Consider the following 21,910-nt stretch of genomic DNA (forward strand, 5'->3'; position numbering starts at 1 on the left):
TGATACTTTTGCCCCAATCGAGCAATCGTGTGTTCCTTTTTGAAAATCATGGTTTGGCTCAAATTTTCATCTCTGTTTTGTCACAACGTTCGATGCGAAAATACATCTGAATTTTATAATAAATGTTAATGATATGTGTGAAGCTTTTGTTCTTGTATAATTAAAGTTGTAAAGCGGTCATGTAATTCTGCCATCTCATGCAACTCGAAAGTAAAAAAGCTGTGAACTATGTTATGAACTTCGTTTCATAGCTCATAGGCGAGTTATCTTGAGTTTTTTGATGAAAATTTATATGATTTCTTGGTGATACAAAGTTAGGGAAGGGCTTTAAAAAAGCAAGCATTCTAGTCGAGTTAAGCTTTTCGTCTGACACGAGATTTCACTTCACAACCTGGTATTACCTATATTCTAGCTTAGAATTTTCGACAACTATTCTGACGTTTTATACTATGAAGAATGTCAAGCCAAGAATGTCTTTTCTTTTCAAGATTCATTTTCTACATAGAAAATTTCTATTTAGCAAAATATTGATTTTTACTGCATATCACAATTGCTAAGATACCATCTAAAATTTGATCTACACAAGAGAAAGAAGGAAAGACTCGTTTTTTGTAACATTGGTGAAATAAAAGATATAAATCATCTGCGATGTAAGCATCAATATCAAAATATCCTTAATATATTAACTATATATTTGGCATAAGTGACAAGTAATACAAAGAAGTTTGAAGAAAGGACAATCAATGAACGATGAAACTGACTTTCCTTTAAACATGTACCCTGAAATTTAATGTTAACCATGTATATTACTCTCTACATTAACAATTTAGCGAAAATTTAACAATTATTCCTCTTCAATACAGTCTACATACATTAATTTCTTAAATATAATTTCAGTAGTAAATGTCTTATTAATTTCAATAAGTGTGCTATGCATTCAAATGATGTTCCAACTCGGATAATACAATTGAGCTGAATCTATGTATGAAAATTTCTTATTTCATTGCCAAAAGCATCAAAACATCATATTCTTAAAATCAAAAATAGTTATGTGAATAGATAACAAAAACACGAAAAACACAGAGAACTATCCTGTACCTCCAACATTAGTAAACCATACCCACGTAACATAAATACTTAACCCCTGTCTTGGATTTGATGTCCACCTATGAAGCAACTAATTATTTCACTTAGCTTAGCAATGATTATACCATATACAATAACAAATCGAATTTTTATACTTTATAAATAGACTGGGCACACTGATGCAGCATTTGTAGCAATTACACAATCTATAGTACCAGACCCCGTGAGTATTGAAAAGTATGTCACTGGGAAAGAGCATGGTTGCAGGGCCGTCGCAATGGGGGCTGGTGGGCATGAGGGGTATAACATCCGAAAATTCAGAGTTTTTGCAAGTCCAAAAATAACACGAATTTTATTCCCATCTAGGGGTGCTTGGTCGGCAAATTTTTCAATTGTTGGCAGATGATGGATGGCTCATCCACTTTGTCGCCAAATCGGAACTGAAAAACCCCTTGAGCATAATAGCTAGCAGTGACCCTTTTGTTGTGTTATGTTCGAATATAAAATAGCGCGATCAGTTCTCTGATTCCACAAGTATATTAGATTGCTAGAATAACCGAACCTGGAAATGTAAATCATGAAAATATAGCAGTATTCAAGAAAACTTTCTAGACAGCAGCCCAGGTTTCTAGACACTATATCGTTCAGGGCGAATATTTAATGCAATTGATTGCAAATACGACGGACGGTGAATAACATTGTTCCGCGAACTCACTAATACTCTACGTGTTGAAAGCATTTATGTCCAACACTTCAAGTTCACTGGACATTTTCTCTTCAATCAGATCCTTCTGATACTGGAACTGTGATAAGATTAAGCTTGCATACCTTGGATTCATTTGAATCAAGAAAGGATAGTTGAAACTAGTTGGCGATGATCTTGGATTAGGCGAATCCTTACTTGAATCGTGGCTGTTTTCCTTTGTCCCTTCGTCAACATCTGTAAGGTTGCTGTAACAATAACTAGCGGGTTTCTGCATGTCCCGTTTTTCGATACAAATCAAATATGGGGTATCTTGATCAAGCCTTAGATCGATCTCATTGCATGCAAATGCCATTCTAATGTCATTTATCTCTTGGTCGTACAAGTACAAAGCACTTGGGGTTAAAATAACTGTTCCATGGTAGCCACTCCTGTCTGATTCTGACCTGACATGCACATCTGTGATCACAAACAAAGAAGAATATTCCTCGAATTCGACGCGAAGCACTTTCCTAGATACAGTAAAAAACTGAGTAAGCAAATAAAGCTCAACTTGTCATTAATGCAAAATTCAGATCATTGAAAAGAGTGAATCTAAAAAAAATAATCACAGTCCTTTGCAAAACACAAATCCCGTTCTATTGTCCAAGTTTGCTTCTACGATCAGGGTAATCGAAGCGGTTTATCAGGCATCATATTTCATAAAATTTTAAACATAAAACACAAGATAATGTATAGAAACTGCCAGCCGGCAATGAACCCTAGATGCTCTATTTTTCGCCTCACTTCAAACTATTATAAAAATGATTGATACGTAAGCAACTGCGTCTTCATTTAATTGCATTTCAGGTTCAAATCTGCGCTTATCCAAAGTTATTGCAAGAACCCCACTTACCATGAATACATCAAATGACTGTCTTTGTTTAGGCTTCTGACCCCCTCATTCTCTAGCGTTGCTCTTAACTTCTTGGGTGGTTTTGCAAGGCCTGTACCTAGCAATATCCCTTGACCGGTTTGCGATAGTAACTCCATTGCTCCACCGATCGGTTTGGCAAACATGCCCACTAGACCTTTGCCAAGACCCTTTGCAGCCCCTTTGAACGCCTCTTTAGCTGTGTCGGCTTTTTGAATGTTGTTTATTGAATGGTCCACCAATCCGGCGACAGCTCCTAGTAAACTGATTCCGAACCCACTCAAAGCATTTGAGAATCCTGTAAAAGAAAGATCCAAATGATCTAAAATAGTAGCTAAACCAGCAGTATTGTCTGACAAACATCGATCCCAAGGTTTGCAAAGATTCTACCCGAAAACACGAGTCTCTTTCGGGGATATTGACTTTGGGGCATTCAAATACATCTTTGGCAAAAATGGACAAAATAACTTTTAAAAATAAAAAACACGTTTCAAGTAAGAAAAATATTAAAACGGCAACTGCTAATCCCATTACCATTTAAGAAAAGAAACTGAAAGATATTTGCATAAAGTAAACATAGATCTGAATACAAAAGGCAGAACGGAATCAACTCAAGAAGAGATAATAAACAAGAGACTCGATATAGAACAAAGGCATAGAAGATAGGCTTTTTACATGGAACAGTCAGTCGATCGAACAGTCAGTTGATGGAACGGTCAGTAAATGGAAGTGGAGCAATCAGTCAATCGAGCAGTCAGTTAATTGAAGGGTCAGTGAATGAAGCAATTAGTGAGTGGACCAGCCAGTCAATGAAAGATTCTTGGGATATTTAGTAACTACTCAGTAGATAAATCGCGGCATTTTATTGCAAAAATGCAGCGGTGATCTTCTTACCTGGCCATACTTGCAATGACGTTCGGCACCTTCGTTCTTCTTGTCTCATCAAGTGCTCTTCATCAAAACTGAGCCTGTCCATATTCCTTGACAAGCTGGAGGCAAAGTTTGTGATTGATGTCAAAGCTCCAACAGAAGTATGCCTGAAAAACGATCTTGTTCCATTGCCGATGCCGGAGACGAATGCCGATGGCCCTCTTGTCAATCCGTCATACGGTAATGCAAAGAAGTCTGATATCCCTTTCCCAAGGCTTCTCAGGAGTCCCGTTGGATTGGCAATTATTTCTAGAGAGCCCAGCATAAGTCCTGCACGAACCAAAGCTTGAGTTGCATAGTGGTATAAGATCCTTCTGACGAGCTCTTTCTGTAGTGTTCTCCCAGGATGGCACTTGAAATTCCCTAATACAATCGGCATGTGATCTGCGGCTATATACATTTTAACAGACGCATGAACGCTCAGTAGTATTCTCACATCGTTGATTTCGATAGCTCCAAGATTAATCGGGTTTAATATCTGGCGGCCTATAGATCTTAATCTGCCCAGTTTTTCATTCGTGACCTCATCTGATTTGTGCGGTGGAGAGAACGAATCAATCAAGCCCACAACTCGATAGATAAAACTATCCTCTGTATAAATTTCTAAAGGCTCTGAATGAAATGTCAAATCGTCAATAAAGATCTTTGCACTGGCGGATCTATGTGCCGTGATAACTGTCCGAAAAAGAGGCTTTGTGATACTTGCATGCGTATCGCTGAATGGGGCGTTGTGGGGTGATTCTCCACGGTACCTTTGAGAAACTTCACGCAGCGGAAGAAGGACAACCGGAAAGTGGCCATAGTCATCAGTACTTTGGTTATCCAATTGGATTCCGCCTAGCTCCACAATGAAAGTCGATTCTTGTAAGCCATGAATGACAGAATTTCTTGTTTTTATGGAATGCTGGAGCAGAAAGTTATCAATAGAAAGATCAAACACCTCTTCACATGCTAAATCATCGATGACAATGACATCTAACTTGCGGATATTTGCACGTGTTACAGGGATATTCAATGGTTTGGTAATCGAGATGCATTCTTCTGTGTCATCTCTGAACAGGACGTGAAAACAGTTCGCTGATAGCTGATAACTTACGAGTATTTTATGAGACCCTACAGTCAGTTCAAATTTCCCATCAAGACCATCCAATAAAAACTCTTCGGAGCAATTTGATTCATGGCTGACAACCTTTAATCGACCCTCTGTTAAAGCTTCGATCTTTGGGAATCTGTCTCTAAAAGACTTACACTGGTGACTAAAGCTATCCATTGGGACAACATCTACAAAAGGATCCCATTCAAATTCGGGTTGCACTTGACTATGTTTTGTTTCATGTTTCTTCTCTAATAAACACGTGCTCACTGATAATTTCGCACCAGAACGATTCGTGAAGAAGAAACTAGGACAGACTTCCTGGTCTATGTATATGTTGATGGTACCATCTTTCAAAAAAGACGTCAACGCCAAGCAAATTAAGGAGTTCTCTGGGCTTCTAATTGTTACGTTCTCTCGTAAATGATCATGTGATAAATCAAAAACATTTTCACTTGACAGAGTGAAGGGCGTCGCTGATCCATTATGTTGAAAGAAATAAAGAATAGAGAATTTTGACAAATCAAGGCTGCCCATTTCTTCCATTTTATCTGATTTTTGAACAAGGGAAACTTTGCTTATCTGAACAGGCGCTTCTGTGGCATGAACTTTAACAATATTTTCTGTTGCAACCTAGGAATACAGTAAAAACAAGTATATACAATCTTGAAGGACAAATCATTTCACAAAGAAATGCAGTATAGTTCTGACACTTTACTGCCCACCTATACTATAGTCTGATTTAAGAAACTGTTTTCCTTTTCCTGGTACCTAGCGCAGCTTTCTGATTTAGCCAACTTTATGTGCAATGATAAAAAGAAAGTATCTGAGTACACGGTTACTGAAAAATCCTAAAAAATAAAATGATCTAAAGATTTTGTGCACACAATTGGATGATTTGATCAATGTCAGGTAAATAAAACCAGATCTAGAATAAAAACTCCTAAATAAAAACAAGCATTTGGATTTACCTTTGGGTTATCGCCTTCACAGAGACAAGGAAAGCAATTCAATTCAAGGCCAGTGAAATTGTGAATGCAAAATCTGTCAGTAATGCTGATTATTATCATGTTATTTCTGATCTTTGATGAGATGGCAAACTGTGAACACTGGTTTCCATCTGGATTGAAGATGCTGAAACTAGAAGATGTATAAAGAGGAAGTTCATCCATCTTTTGCAGGCCTGCAGGCATCAACCGTTCATCAAGCTTCTCTAACAGGTGAATAGGAGACGACCAAAAGCTGTATGCAGCACTCTCATCGACCACCACTTTCCCAAACTGAATAGTTTTCTAAAATGAAACACGAAGGCAGTGTTACAAGATTTGTTATTTAAAGATTGTAAGAACGGTTTATTTAGTTGCTATTGAAAAAGTGTTTGCAAAATAGAAAGCTAGAAAACCTTAAGAATACGAGTAGCTTATAAATAAATCAATTGCAAGGAGCTGACAATTCATGAAGAAGCAAAACTGTCTTGATAGAGTAAAGCTAGTACCAAGAGCCTTGGATTTCTTCATTTTTTTAAGACAAAAATATATCTAATAAAAAAAGCAATCAGCCAATTGATTTCAAAATTCAATCTCTGTCTAAACAGACGGTTGCTTGAAAGAAAGAAATTAATTTACATTAACTGTACTTCATGTGCTCCCCCTTTAAGCAAGAAAACCCACCCTTGTAGTTTTCCAAAATTGCTGCATATTATTTAGAAGCCTCCTTGGTAACTTTCATTTTTCCAACTAAGATAAAGATAGTGTAGATAAAAAGAAAATATAAATAAATATTGTACCTGAATAGCTGGAGAAGTGAGAGCTGTATTCTTTGCGAATTCCCAAACAAGATGGGTTTCAGCGTCTCTTACCGAAAGGTTCTCCAGTGAATTGTTTATCAGTATAAATTTTGGTCTTATATCGACAATAATTGATGGCAGGGTGGGCCATCTTTGAAGCAACTGGCACTGCAAGTCTGGGCTTACTGCATCAGGCAAAGGTGTTGGACTTCTCTGGGGCAATATTCGTGGTGGCTGTTCTTCTACTATGGCACTGGAAATGAATATAAATATCTAAATACACTTTCAACAAATGGGGATTTTTCTGCAATAGTAAGGCAGTGCTGCGCTTGAAAATTGATAAATGGCTTTGAAAATATATCTGAAAATATATTCAAATTTCAAGTTTTGTAGCGCCAAAAAAGAGACCAACAGCCTTAAGTGATTCGATGAAACATTGACTCACCATTCGTCACCATAAGGCCACTCTGCTCTGAAATCCACTGACAAATCAACTTTCTTCTTCTTCTTTAAAATTTCCACAAAGGTTGTATTGATGGGAATTGGTGGATCGGTACGTTCACTTGTACCTTCCAACTGAAAACTCACGTTGTACCAAGTGTTAGAAGACAGTTGGAAAACCTATAACAAAAGAGATGCAAGAATGCAATTCATATGCAAGGTTGTCGTACCAAGATCCCTTTGAGCAGGGATTGGGGCTCAGTGAAGTTCCGTCTTGCTCTTCATTATTGAATCGTAGTTTTTGTGGGAGCCTTTATTTTTCCAAGGCACTTTACCAAAAGTGCTTAAATCAAAGACAGTACTCGCCTCAAAGATAATCACCCAAGCCGAAATAGAAAATAAAGATATAATTATAAACCATACATGGCATCGCGTTGATAATAGCTCATAGTACCAAAGACATGCTGTATAATGACAAATTTAAATGCTCAGAGGAGTATCCCAGCTCAGAGTTCAAGAGAAATTTACCTCTGTTTCTGCACCACGGCCAAGAGATTGTAGTTGAAATGTTTCTTTGTTGTCACGGGACGTTGCCTTCATCTCTACAGGCCAACATAGGTGGTTCCGAACGATAAACATTGGACAAATGCATACCACGAGCTGACTGTAATTGTCACTAGTTGTCCGTGCCACAAAATACCATACATTTATAAGTTCATCTTTGCATGTCAACTAAACGAAAAAAGGATGACTCGTGGTGCTACAACAGCAGATAATTATTTTTTCAGATATTAATCTGCAGAAATAAAACTGTATATAATAAAGAAAAAGTAAATGGAGAATTTCTGTATGCTACGCGTCACAAGTAAGATTTACTGGAGGGGAGGGCGTCTTATGGAAAGTGAAACAAGTTCAATGCAAATCTAATTGTTGCTGAGTTAAAAACAATTAACTCGACCTTCACACCGAAAGGCCTAGCAAACAACTTTGGTTGCACTGGCAGTTCAGATAATAATTTTTTCGGCTTTTTTACTTTTTCAGCAAAAAACACAAAAGGCTACCTGTTTGTTGTTATGCCAGCGTTACAAATGAATCAAATTGTTGCTTGTTGTTTACCGGTGTTTATGATTAAAAGCTCAAAATTGACGAAAACATCCATCAAAAAGTACGATAAATTGAAGAGATGAAGTTGAATTATTTACTGAGCGGCTGTTTCTGATGGTGTTGTTGATTTAGTACCAATATTGTTTGCAGATCACCGAATTTTGATTAATTAATTAATGTAATAAGTTTCTTGCAGACAAATCCTTATGCAATATGTTTCGTACACATAAAACCACACAACGCAACCTATGAAGAGCCACAAGGTTTGCAAAACCGTAAAGCAAGGCGGTTGAAAGGAAATATAATTCCTTAATACACTTAAGGGACAGCACAAAAGCGTCTATTCTAGATTGCAACATAATTTATTTTTCTTGGATTAAAAAAATTTCATGCCAACGATGACAGTAAAAAATCATTAACAATTATATACAATAGGTTTGAAAAGTGTTTGTTTATAGAGATCACAACTAATAAGACTAACCGTTAAGGGTAGACAAAGATCGTCTACATCACCTAAAGAAAGCGTCAGGGGGGTTGACCAATCGGCACGGCTTTGATCGCCAGCAAGCTTTACATACAATGACGTAACTGTGTTTGAAGAGAATGACATCGAAGGCCGTGTAGTCTCAGCAGGGACGACAAAGTTCTTGGGTGTCTATGAGGAAAAGAAAAACACAAAATAAAGAAGACTGTTCAAAATAATATTTTTCTCATTTTTCGCTACTTTTCTTATTTTTCTTTTATTTAGTTTTGAGGTAAAAACATAGAAAGTCATGACTGTGAGTTCTGACGCAATTTGACGCAATTAGACTTGAGCTCTTGTTTCAAATATAAATTGTTCATTACCATATCAAAGATAATGATGCAGTTTTCTAAATGCGGTAACAATAATGAATAAAACAATTAAATGAACAAACTTATTACAAGCAATGAAGTTACCTGAGAGATCTTCTGCTGCTTTAAACGGCCAACTACTTCAACATGGTGGAGGATCAGCTCGAATTCAACATCTCTCTTAAGGCAGTTCCTGAAGACCATTCCACCTCGAAAAATGACCTGGTGCAACAAAGGAAGATGCCCACTGTTGTCATCAAGATTATAAGAGAAAAAGGAACAGAGAAAAAAATACAAGCAAACTAGAATTACATACATACTAAAGTAGCTAGGAAAAAGTTCAGCACTTAAAGTATTTACATGCACAAACCATAATGGGAAAAGCCAGAAATGCTTCAAGCAAATTAATCATATCTGTTAGAAAGTAGTCCTGCGTTTGTTAACCTTTAGGTTAATCATAGGCAAAACGAAATACATACAGATGTACATTGGCTGGCAAGTGGAACTGTTTGTAGAAAAGAGAACATTTTTTGACTTCATAAAAAGAATCAACTGTGATTGTTTGGTCCACATTATTCGCCTTAGTCTCTATCAATGGGCAATACCCAAGTCCTAAATTACCTGTTTTTGAACACCACCGAGATTCTTGATCTCTATGAGAATCACTGATGTATGTGTACTGTGTTTTATTGTTCTTGAGCAGCCTCGCATTGAGTCAATATCAAACGGAGCACTCCACTTCCAGTCTCCAACTGAATCGATGCAGACATGCAGTGTCTGGGTACCACGTGACCTCCAACTATACGGGTACATTTGCCCGCTTGCCAGCACAATGTCTTCATCGGTGTCGACCTGAAATCAGATTTGTAGCCAATGAACAATGTAATCATTCACAGAGCAAGGGAAAAGTGATTGTAGGCACGACTGATTAACACAAAGGTTAATGAAAACAAAAGGATTCAAAGAACTGCACCCAGGCCACGCCCTGTTTTGGTTATTCTGGAAACGCATGGAATAAGCATTAGAAAAGAATGAGAGGAGCGCTAGTATCTACTAACTCATTACATTACTTTCACCAGCTTGTACTTTTGTCAGCTTAAGCAAAACTCTATCCACGATTGTGTGTGATGTGCACCGAAGTTTAATTAAACTTGGGCTGCTTGATTTAGCAATCAAACAGCCGAAACAAAAAGAGCTTGGCAGTACTCGTGTTGCGAAGAATTTAAGAGTAATGCCCTTCAGGTCTATATGTTACAAGGTTCCCAATTTGTGCTTAATACGTCTTCAGTTTCCCAGATGCACGGGACGGGTATTTTTATTCTCGAAAGGCGTATAATATAATCATTTTGATATAGACTTTGCTTCTGATGCTTTTATGTGAAGAAATCATTGCTATTCCAAAATATCAAAAACATTTCAAACGGGATTCTTCATCGGTGCACATAGTAGAATTGCAAAATTACCAAGTAATTTGCTGTATGTTTTTCTATGAGCATTTCGTTTATTCAGGTTGTGGGGTCGAGGGAGTCTGCTAACCAGTTCAACACCAAATATTTCGAATGAAGATCGCAACATGTTATTCATTAACGGTTGCAAAATAACTGGGAGATAAGTAAATTCACTACCTGACCAAATCGCAATACGTCCTCGGTTTCATTGCATATGATGTAATGATTCAGCAGGGGTACAATGCACCCTTTTTCTTTGGTTGACCAGTTCTCTGCTGTCAGTGCAAGTGTATGAACAACAAACTGACTTGCAAAGATCTTTGCTGCTTTCACTTCAAAATCAAATTTAGACTTCGTCAGATCAACAGTTGCACTACTGTCTTGGCAATTCTATGAAGAGAAAAAATCTTTATTAAACCATTATTACCTTACAAATCTTAAACAACCAAGGTACGGAAAATAGGATGTGCTGTAATCAAAAACAGCAATCAATGTTAACGGATGTCTCATGTCAGCTCCTGGAAACTTACACATAATTTTCAGAACGTTTTTCAACCAATCTTCAGTTGGTGTGGGTGGGAAAGGAGGGACAGGTAAGCAGCTCGCTAGTTAAAGTATTAAAACGATTAAAAAATGATTAAACGATTAAGGCAAATAACTAAATTGGAATGCAACAAACCGTTAGTAGAATAAAAAGTTCAAAAAAGGAAAGGAAAGATTGTTTTGTATCTTACAGACTCAAATGCCATTTCAATCACAGATGCAGATAGGTTAAGGCATCGTCTCCAAGAGAGATCGTGATAATTCATGACGTCAAGAGAGGCATCAAACTCAAGGTCCATTTGTTGAGATGCGTTCGTGCCAGCAGTACAGGAACTTTTAAGCAGAAAGCTTGCAAATTCCAATCGGCATGCCTCTTGATTTGAAGGGTAGGTATATGAATCCAAAAAGAACGGTGAAAAACTCTGCGAGGGAGCTGAAACGAAAAATTCAGATAATGTAGGTCTTTGAAAATCAAGGAAACCTACATGGAATTGAATAGTTAGGATTTCAATTAATTTTTCATAGAAGATAATATACACAAAAGTTTATCAAAGCCCCTTCATTGGGATAAACAATATGACTATGCGATACACTGTATATAAATGATGGGTGCAGAAACATCCCTCTATCTCTTTTCGAAACATAGTTACCGCAGCTATCTGGAGGTGGCCGGTTTATCGATATCCAGTACAGTAACTACCCGCATATAAGAAACTCCTTGTATAAGAAAGAGGCCTCATTTTTTTCAAAGGGGGCTTATATAAAAGAAACAATTTTCGGCCTGAAGTTAAAATGATTCTTTTTTTCCAGTATAAACAGTCGTGTTTTATATTTTATGTTTTTACTCTAGGATGGTTGTAGTGTGTGTATTCTATTGATATGGAAAATTATACTGTAGATTATGTATTAGACACTACTACCAGTAACATTAAAAACACGTTCATGGACGGTACTGTCATATAGCTTGAGTTGATTTGATTTTACAGTACTTATTGATAAGAAACTTTTCTTATATGCAGGTACTTACTGTATATTTAACAAATTTAACTCACCTCTTTCATTAGTATCAAAATGATTGGCAATATTTATCTGGAGGGAACCAATTGAAGCTGCAAATAGCAAATGTGGAATCTTCTCTGGCAGGTAGCAAGAATCGACCTTCACGCAGGCGGCTAGCGATGCTGCTGACACTGGGGTCTTGTACACAGCGTTAACTTCTTTCAAGATGTCATCAGGAATGACGTCACTTTCACTGAAACAGAAATTCATAATACCTAAATAAAGTTATAAGACGATACCACAGAAAGAATGAGAATTTATTGCAGAAAAGGCCTTGGCTCTGCAGATAAAGTTGTTTTTGGAGTAAGAAATCTACCGCCTAAATGGTAGTTATTTCAACATGCTTCCTTTAAATGTCAAATTCGTCAAATCTAGCATCAAATCTAGCATTAAATCTAGATCAAACAACACTACATATCCTAGACATTCTATAATTATGTATTTGTGTTTTATTTTTGATAACAGCTCATTGGAAAAGGTTGATAGAAAACCATGCAATGTAATTTACAGTAATGTTAGCAAAGTTGGACATATATATGAAATTTGCTATCACAAATATTTGCCGACACCTAAAAGATTGAAATAACTTATTCAATCATAGTTTCATGATGAGATGTAAATGACCGATTAGAATTGATTGAAATTCATTTAACCAGATTAATTACAGCTTACTTAGTCAACCAGTTGCCGTTGTTAATTTCAAAATTAACCTGTATAATGGCATGATCATTCATGAGAAAATGAGCAGCTTAAAGTTACCTTCTCTCCTCTGTCTCAGATTCAATTGCAACATCAACAACGATTTGCCATTCTTCAGACGCAACATTGTTTACTTCCGGTGTGCTAAGAACGGGATCTGGGAAGGACAGAATCTCTGATTTGTTCTGCGACAGGAAAAAGTGTCTATAGGTGACAAAGTCTTGCTCTAACTGGTCCCAGTAACGAATGACACATGGAATCTTAAAAAGAAAACGATCGATGTTAGGTGATGTGATAGATAGTATTATGTAAGTTTAACTAGTGCAAAGGCAGTTATGTCATGTTTGTTGATATAATAAAAAGCTTTATGCAGTAAGGCTATACGAAGAAAACATTGCGGCAGATTATAAGATTCTTCTTCTTCATGTTTTATTGTGCCTTTCAGCACGTTGACAATCATGTCTCTCAAACAATTTCTTTCTTTGGTAGAATGCAACACAACGTTTCCCTTGGATTAGTTCAGTTCTGCAGGTTTTGTAAATACGTTTGTCTTTGTCAGCCTCTTGCTTTGTAGCTTCCGTTTTTCCAGTTATTATCAAGTTCTGCACGCTGTTTCTTCTCATAACATGTCCGAGAAAAGATATGATTTTTAAATATATCACATAAACACAAAAACTATGAATATCTTAAAAAGAATAAGAAAATACCTAAAAATCTATTTTTACCTCGGCTAATTCATCACCATGCATTATTTCGTCAACATGAAAAGGCAAGGGATAGATCGTAACCTCCTTTAGAAATCGAGGCTCTGGATAGCGCCATGTCATCGTTGGTGGTCGTTCAGTATCTTCTTCAGAAAACATAATTTGATTGCACAACGGTCGAGATTGTTCTTGGCCTAGTAAAGAAAAAAAAACATTTCAAATGAAGAATCTTCTACATTAGATCAAACGACGTTGTCTTTACAGAAGTTCAAAATACAGTGTGAAAAATGCTCCTTTGATAAAAACCTGGATTCAAAACAAGCAGAAGTATTGCGAAGATTTCATCATTTTAGGCTAATAGATTTTAGGCCGGCTAGGCTTGCTTTCTCGATACTAGTTCACGATCGTCACAGCACTTTAGTTGGTATATTTAACTCATTAAAAGGTAGAATTTACCAGCATAAGTGACGTATTTGAAGTTGCCCGTCCTGAGGTCGTCCAGGCTAATGTCAACAAAGGATTGCTTCCCATTTTCACTAGATGGTTCAATAACTGACTGCGTGGAATCTTTGTTGTTTTCGGCATTTTCTTCAAATGAAGACACAAGCTGCTGAATGCACTCTAAGTGGAGCTGGCTTACTTGGAAACGCACCAATCCACTTTTGAAAGACAATATTGTTCTTGACGTGCCATTGCTAGCAAACAAGTATGTTCATTAATGTAAATTTATCTACCATTCTGGCAAGAAGAAGAGGCTTGAATTGTAATTGACCAAAACATCGCCCAGAAGAGCATTCAATAAAATAAAAAACGAAATAAATATACATAAAGACTGACAAGAAACAATATATCAAATATTCTTAGCTCTGGCACTCAGGTTTGAAGTTCTGCCTACTAAACATCAGTTATCAGCATTCGTGTAAGTGGTACCTCTATCTTTAGATACCAAGCTTAAACTTTCTATTATTGTTAAACAAAAAGGAACATTACATTCTAACAAATAGGTTCTCCTTATCGTCTTAATAACCGGCATAGTAGCCATCTAAAAGCAAACACTTTTCCTAAACGAAATTATACTATTTCTAATCGGGTAATCAACCAACAGGCGATAATAGAAAACACACCGGTTTTGCTCGTTACGTTTGTCCTGACTGTTAAATTCTGCTTCTCCCTCAACATTAAAGATGCAAGGCAGCAGCAAAGGGCAAAGTCTATGGTGACGCAGCAAATTTATTTCAAAGCATTCGAAATCAAACTTGAATGAACAGCCTGATCGATTTCCGGGACCTTTAGTGACGTCACAGACAGCATAAAGCGACCTTACTCCTGTAGCTAGTTGGCATTCAGCATGAGTTGAAAGAAAAACAAGAATCCTGTTTGTCTGAGCAGACAGCGTTGCTATGGTTATGGGCTGGTGGGTGATAACTCTTTTGGTCTTCTGAGCAAATTCAATGTCAGGCTCTGGTGTTGGACTGGACTTCTGATTCAGTTCTAGCTCTCTCAAGAACATATTTAGAACATCAGTCATTTCAAAAAAGATGTCAAATTGCAACGGCCGATCGATTATCAATTTGAGATCACTTGATTTGCCTTTTGTCACCGTCAACATGAGGACAGATGGATACAGTCCAGTCTTTTGATTACGCTTTCCTTTGCTTGTGCTCAGCACCACACTATCAAATATTGGGCGTTCAGGTAACACTTCAGTCGTTTTGTTCTCACGTGCAATGGCTACCAGAACATCAAAAACATTCAATTCAAAAGAATTCTGTACGCTAAAGTATGCTACGCTGAGAGTTGGCTGAACCAGTTCCATGTAGCATATCGGCCTAAAAGATTCCCCGTCCTTCAGGGAAGTTGGATCACTACTGTAGTGTGCTACATGAAGAGATATAGAGACCTTTGAAATGCTAAGGAAAAGCTCGAGCGGTGTCCCATTTTCGTCGTTCCAAGTCTTTTCAACCACTGGGCTTGTAGCGTCTTGAGTACTTCTTGAAGTGCTTATGCATTTAATTGACTGATCACTGGAAATTCCACTATCAAGGACATCTGGACTTTTGCACGTCTCAAATTTAGAAACGTTGTCAATTCTGGTTCTGTTTGCTTCAAGATTTCTAAGTGACAAGGAGGTTTGCTCAGAGACATTTACCATTAATTTCACCTGAAGGAAGATAAGAAAAACATTCAAATGCAAATAGCAAAACTTTCTTGATGAATTATTCGTATTTAAGACAGTGTGAATTAGTCTATGCAAAGTACTTCTTTCACTTTAACAAAACCTTTTATGAGAAAAAGAATCTTCTCTTATCGTCAAACTTAAAGACTTGGCTTCCAATATGAGTTAACGTGAGATGATCTTGAGTTATATTGCAAATCAACTCATGATACAATTTTAAGTTTGACTGAGATAGCGTGAAACAGCATGATATACTGTGAGCTAACTGCAAATTTAACCCAAGCACGAACTCAGTTTTTCAGATCACAGAAGTATCTTAAATTAATTAATATTAAATCAAAGTGGAAACCAAGCTTTTGTAAAAGTTTGTGCAGAAAAAAATTGCTTGAAGACATACCTGCCGTGGATTACAGTGTGCAATGATTTCTTTCGGGAAATTTATCTCCATTGCCGTAGTGCAAACATTAATGATCTGCAAAAAAGATAGCATTATGATGAGAGAAAATGGTCGTCAGAACAGGAACTGGAAGACAAGGAAGACCATCAACACCTTAGCAAGCGAAAAAGGATATCGTCTCGTCAATTGGCTTTCTGTATATTAAACAATACGATAAAATGATTCCTGAATCTGAACTTAAAAGAAAACACGTCATTCTTCTTAAGAAATAGATTTTTTTGGTTTGCTGAAAAGAGGATCACGTGAGAATTGCGCATCTTTATCATTTAGAGGCTGAAAGTGTAATTTGCTTGTCCTTCCACTCCATAAAATTGGTTAATACTAATAGTGACTGACTTCATTAAATAAGGAACTGCAGCAGTTTGTACATCCTATGTGATGTGACGTCTTGTCGAAGCAATATTTTGACATCTCTCTTTTCTTGAAATTTGTTCATTAGTCATGAAATTGCAAGACTGTGCAAAAAGGCAACTAATTAGAGCAATACCTCATTTGTGCTTTTCTTTGTAACCTGAATGGCAGGAGAAATGACAGATCGACAATCGAATTCTTGAAGCATTGGACTGAGCTTGACAGGCGGTCTTTCAGTTCTACAGTAGAAGAAAACGGCTGATAATAAAACAGATTGTGCAAAAATCAATCAAAGCAAAAAAAGGAATGAAACGAACTTGGAGCAAGGAGCGTTGTTTTAAATCGATATGGCTTAATCATTCACATTATATATAGCCACAGCTACAAAGTACTTGAAGTTTCCAATCATATCTTAGCTTTTCAAAAAATGTTACTGCTAATGGAACATCTACATGTTCTAATTCAGAATCATCTTATTAAAGGAATCACCGATCTTACATCATCTTATAGTTCCATTCCAATGCAGGGTTTTGTCCGTCTGCGTTTACCGAGAGCTCTGTCTCTGGCGTCTCCAGGCTCTTCACTAGATCATTCCAATTCCCAGTCCAAGCGCTGATTCCATTGAAATCAACCTTGTACTGCATATGCCATGCTTTTGTTCGCCTTCCATTTTCACGTTGATGTCGCCGAAGAGTGCGATACCACTCTTTATGCAAGACAGTCGACGATATTCTGTTTACTGGGTCTGGCTTTATCACACCAGAACGAACTTGAAATATAAAGACGTTTTCGTCTAGGTGGCTGCTTTTTCTCTCACTTGATTCAGAATGTAGCATTGAATCTCGCAAAGGGACTATAACTCGGATTCCCTTACAATCAACATCTAGTTGTGGTAGTGGCTGGAAGGTACCTTCTCGTGCTGTATCCTCTTTGCTTGCCATCAATTTAGCTGGCTTCAGAGAAGTGTCTTTAGCAGTGATATTGTTCAAAGCTAGAAAGCTCTCAGCTATATTTACAACCGGGTCAGTGACCAATAAGACGTCGAATGCTTGCATGGTTACATGGAATGACTGCAGAATGGCAGCACCGTCGCAAATGACGTATCTTGGTGATCTGTCACTTGCATGTGATTTTTCATCAACATCTTGAGCATTTGGCAGTATAGCAGCCTCTGATCGAACTGAATCGTGTCTAACCCTTTCATCAGAAAGAGGCTTTCTGGTATACGTCACAGTTAGAAAAGACCCCAGGCTTGATTTCCGCCCCGGAGGTTGAATGTCTAGGTTGTGACTGATTATATCTTTGCAGGAAAAGAGAATGCCTCCAAATTCATCAGGCAACCATTCACTACCACCTTGCCTAAAAAAGAGCCAATACTTCAGCCAAAAAAAGTGTTCAAGACCGAATTGAAAAAAAACTAAAGAAGTAGAAAACAAAGAGACGGAGCCGAGTAAACAAGAAAAGCATCAAAGTACAATTCAGAGTAGAAAGGTATGACATCAAAGGATGAACAAATCAAAACAATGTCCAGCTAATGGCACTGTTGGCTTTGATTCACAGAAAAGCGGTTCGCACTCTTCCACTGACTGTCTTCTATAAACGTAAAATAACCAGGAAATAAATAGTGGTAATATTAAGGAATAACATAAAAGAAAAGTTTGGCATAGAAATGAAGGATAAAATGCAAGCTTTTTATGCAAAAAACAGGAGATTGTGGTCCTTTTAAGATCGGAAGAAAAATAGGCAGAAATTGATTTAAGTGTAATAAAGTCAGTTACCTTAGGAAATAGCTCTTGGCAGAAACTGATCCAACCTTGCTTGTTATTTGAATCTCATTCATTTGATAATCGAAGGCGAAACTAAGGTCCTCCAGTTGAAGAGGTATTTTGTACCAAGATTTAGCTGTGAAGTGTGAAGGCTCACCATACAAAGTGACTGACATTCTTGGAACGATCCATTGCAACCACAATGATACAACCAAATTGTCTTGCGATTCCTTGAAAATATTTCAATGCTTTGTCAGGTAATTTTATTTGGATTAAAAAGGAGATTACCAAATAAGCAATTCAACATATATTTTGTGAGGATATAGGATATACTCTATAGTGTCTCATTTTGAACTAGTCTCATTGGTCTCATTAGGATATACTCTGTTCAACTCATTTTGAAATTATCAGAGAGTAAAAAATATAGAAACGATATCTGTACAGATCTTGCATTAAATTTCAAAATCAGCAATTCAAACAGTTCAGACCCTGAAGCTTGATTTTCTTAGCCTGGACCGGACAGGGGTCACCGATTGGCATGATGACAAAGAAACTCGGGTTGGGTTCAACCTGGATTCAGCCGATGTGAAAAGTGTCGTGGAAAGAAGATATATGAATACTCAATAATTACTTTAAAGCCCAAGCCGGAAATTGAAGTCTCTGTAGAAACACTAAGAACATCCGGCTGGTCTGCTGTTGATGCTGTGGACACGGAACGACGATCTAGATCTTTGCCGGCTGAGCGGTTTGATTTCGTTTCATCGTTTATGACGTCATCACTGACGATTCTTCTACCGAGATCCTCATTTGTCTTTTTGCTGCTCAAGTTTTCGATGACCTTTTTAAATCGCGGCAGGAGCGAAAGAATCACACTCATCTAAAAGAAATAAAAACTAAATAAAGTAGAAAAGTCTTCATAAGACAAATTTGTATTGAAAATTCAGATATTTCTTCACAGAGCTGAGAAAGATAAAGTTATGCAAGATTAATAGAGCTTTTAAATCCGACCAATTAACTCCAATTCTTCCCAATCACGCTGAATGTGTCTATTTAATGTGAAATTAAACATCTAAAACATAAAAAGATTTATTTGTTTTTGGTTCTTCCAAGTTGTTTCGGGTTTAATTTATGTACATTTGATAAAATAAAAACTGGAAATAGTAGATAAAGAGATATCATATCGTTGTATGATTTTTGACCAAAATGATTTCATAAACACATTGAGACAAAAAGCTTGAAATAAAAGAATCAAGAGTGTTTACTAAACGTAAAAGAATACAAAGGAAAGGTATCAACTTCTTACACTCAACTTTGCTCACTTAATGATGTTAATTATTCAGATAACAGATTCGGAAGGTGACGATAATCATTTATTCATTTAGAAAATTTAAAAACCTAAACGATATTTTATATATGTAGGTTGCTTCATGCGATTTTAGTTACTGAAACAGTAAAGGACTCTCCTGCTGGAATTGTTAGTATGACTTTAAGGAAATTATGCTAAATTTCCTCTCTCAACCAAAGGTTTACTTTCACTGAGCCTTCATTTTAGGATTCCGCTTTTGGCAGAGTTTTCAGGATTTAATCACTTTTTTGTATCTTCGGTTATAAACTCAGCTTTACAAATTTCTTGGCAGGATAAAAAAACAAGTAAAAGTTGTCGAGGTAAAGCAGTCATCGGAATTAATAAGGCCTTTGAAGCCGATTTAAGGCCGGTTTACACTTGATTCGCTCTGGTTGCGTGACTTGGCGAAATCGAATCAACAAGTCAGCGAATCGAACGCGACCAGTCGCCCAGTAGTTCAACTGAGTTGAACTACTCAGCGAATGGTCGCGCATTCGCAGCGAATGAGGAAGTTCTATTTGCGCATACCCCAATGTGCATTCGCTCAGTCGCGCGACCAGAGCGAATAAAGTGGAAACACGCCTTTATTGATCACTTAATTCGGTCAAGATGACCAAACGAACTAGCTTATAAATTAGAATGGGTTTTACCACTAGGCACAAATTATAAAAACCTTGCAATGGTACCAACCTGCTTTCTTGATATTCCAATAGACACTGAAGACAAATCAATATGGACACAGAAGCCAAGGGACTGCTGGTTTTTGTCCTTTATGCTACCATAATTTGCACGAGGGCTCTTTGCAACAGGTTTTATGCCTACCATTGTCAATGAATCTTGCAAGAATAGAAAGGGTTTTTTAAGGCCCTCAGGTGTCTTAGGATTCGTATGAGCCGCTGCGAGGAACATAGTCCACGGTGCTGGATGCCACATATAACATGCTTCAAAATCTGGTCTTGATGCCAGAGTCTCTGCTGTGAGGATGTAAACTGAAAACCCGTGACCATTTAATGCCCATGGTAGGGAATGCTCTTGAAGCTCGTCTGAGTGCTGCAAGATTGGAATATCGCCTGACATGTCAATATCTTTCGTGTTTGAACTGTTTATTTTGATGCTTGGAAGGGTGACCACAAGTGTATCGAGAAAGATGCGAGACCGCAACTGGCAGGCTGCTTTCAATGCCGATGGTATGTTGTAGTCTGGGTTAGTAGTTTCAAACCCTTTTGGAAAAATGTCTTTCAATTATATAGAGTTTAAATTTGGAGCCACAAAATGGAAAAAAGACAGATTTACGATTGTTAAAACGTTTTTCTTGTGTTGTAATCATTACTTGACTTAGGCTGGAAGCTACCCTACTCCAGCCACTGATAGCCTTCACAAGAACAGCTTGAACTGTAGACAAAAGCTAGCCCTTGGAGCTAGAGCACTAGAAATTCACAAATTCATCCAATTTCTTCGTTTTAAGTCGGCAAAATTTTTAACGCAAAGAATAAAATTTATTGGGTCCTTAACCTCAGAAAACCAAAAGGCAAAATTGCAAAGAGACGGTTGCAAAGTATGGAAAGTTTCAGAAAAAAAGCTCATAAGAAAACGGTACTCTTGATACCTTATAAGGCTAAAAAGTTTCTAGAGTTTTGACATATATTCGAAATATTTTAGCACAGCGAAATGAAACGTAAATGGACATAAACGTCATAAAGACAGCTTGCTGGTCATGTTGATTAAAAATTGCTGACAGGAAGCATTATGGAAGCATAAAATCTTTAGAGAAGCAAATTAATCAAAGACAAACAAGAATCAATGCTTACCATGTTTCGATGATCCAACAGGCATAAAAACAGCAATAGACTCAAGGTCCACCTGGTAAAGAGAAAACCTAAATCAGTCTATAGTCTATAAACTATAAATCGTCAAAATGATCTATAGAGTTTAAAGGGATGACTTCACAAAAATCTTTTTTAAAAATTTTTGAATTTGGATCATATAGCCTGAAAGAGCATCATGAAATACCTTTAAATATGCAAAATCAGTCAAATGCGTTACGGATTGGCTGAGACTTGGCCACATGTGAATTGGCTCTCTTTCCCCATCAAACCTCTTTATTTTGGTCTCTGTTCATAACTTTATGAACAGAGCAAAAGTAACAGGGATTCATTAGCAAACTTTCATTGGCGATATCTCAACTGATTTTAGACAAATGTCACTAATTTTGCATATTTGGAAGTATTTAATGGTGATTTTTTATGTTATGTGGTAAAAATTCAAAAATTCTAAAAATAGGTTTTGGTGACGTTACCATTTAGACCTCTATTTTAGTTTCTACAAAAATTTTCACTTTTCTACAAAGACTGAAACGTTTCTTGAAAGCATTTGAAACGCTTCTTAAAAAAAACTATCTTTAGAAAAAAACGCCTATGATAGAGACTTTCTATAAAAATGATTATTATCACTTATAAGTTTCCAGTTTAAGCG

At 37.0% G+C, this 21,910-nt stretch overlaps 1 protein-coding gene across 1 annotated transcript in view; it reads right to left on the reverse strand.

Annotated features, from left to right (window-relative positions):
* Positions 1 to 746: 746 nt before the first annotated feature.
* LOC135693811 (intermembrane lipid transfer protein VPS13B) overlaps positions 747 to 21,910 on the reverse strand; it is a 30,666-nt gene continuing 9,502 nt past the window's right edge. The window contains exons 12-35 of the mRNA XM_065212383.2: positions 21,247 to 21,298; positions 20,129 to 20,658; positions 18,725 to 18,970; positions 18,106 to 18,323; positions 16,826 to 17,686; positions 16,464 to 16,566; positions 15,917 to 15,991; positions 14,468 to 15,504; positions 13,800 to 14,038; positions 13,365 to 13,537; positions 12,700 to 12,899; positions 11,934 to 12,133; positions 11,073 to 11,314; positions 10,516 to 10,728; positions 9,512 to 9,742; positions 8,996 to 9,112; positions 8,538 to 8,711; positions 7,481 to 7,684; positions 6,957 to 7,132; positions 6,512 to 6,764; positions 5,697 to 6,017; positions 3,597 to 5,358; positions 2,685 to 3,000; positions 747 to 2,301 (exon numbers count right to left, since the gene is read on the reverse strand). Coding sequence (XP_065068455.2) covers positions 1,809 to 2,301; positions 2,685 to 3,000; positions 3,597 to 5,358; positions 5,697 to 6,017; positions 6,512 to 6,764; positions 6,957 to 7,132; positions 7,481 to 7,684; positions 8,538 to 8,711; positions 8,996 to 9,112; positions 9,512 to 9,742; positions 10,516 to 10,728; positions 11,073 to 11,314; positions 11,934 to 12,133; positions 12,700 to 12,899; positions 13,365 to 13,537; positions 13,800 to 14,038; positions 14,468 to 15,504; positions 15,917 to 15,991; positions 16,464 to 16,566; positions 16,826 to 17,686; positions 18,106 to 18,323; positions 18,725 to 18,970; positions 20,129 to 20,658; positions 21,247 to 21,298 — 8,436 coding nt within the window. The 3' untranslated portion in view covers positions 747 to 1,808. The remainder of the gene's footprint in view (positions 2,302 to 2,684; positions 3,001 to 3,596; positions 5,359 to 5,696; positions 6,018 to 6,511; positions 6,765 to 6,956; positions 7,133 to 7,480; positions 7,685 to 8,537; positions 8,712 to 8,995; positions 9,113 to 9,511; positions 9,743 to 10,515; positions 10,729 to 11,072; positions 11,315 to 11,933; positions 12,134 to 12,699; positions 12,900 to 13,364; positions 13,538 to 13,799; positions 14,039 to 14,467; positions 15,505 to 15,916; positions 15,992 to 16,463; positions 16,567 to 16,825; positions 17,687 to 18,105; positions 18,324 to 18,724; positions 18,971 to 20,128; positions 20,659 to 21,246; positions 21,299 to 21,910) is intronic.

The sequence above is a fragment of the Rhopilema esculentum genome, chromosome 11, assembly GCF_057945365.1.
Source record: "Rhopilema esculentum isolate cy_ngs chromosome 11, ASM5794536v1, whole genome shotgun sequence".
Classification (NCBI taxonomy): domain Eukaryota; kingdom Metazoa; phylum Cnidaria; class Scyphozoa; order Rhizostomeae; family Rhizostomatidae; genus Rhopilema; species Rhopilema esculentum.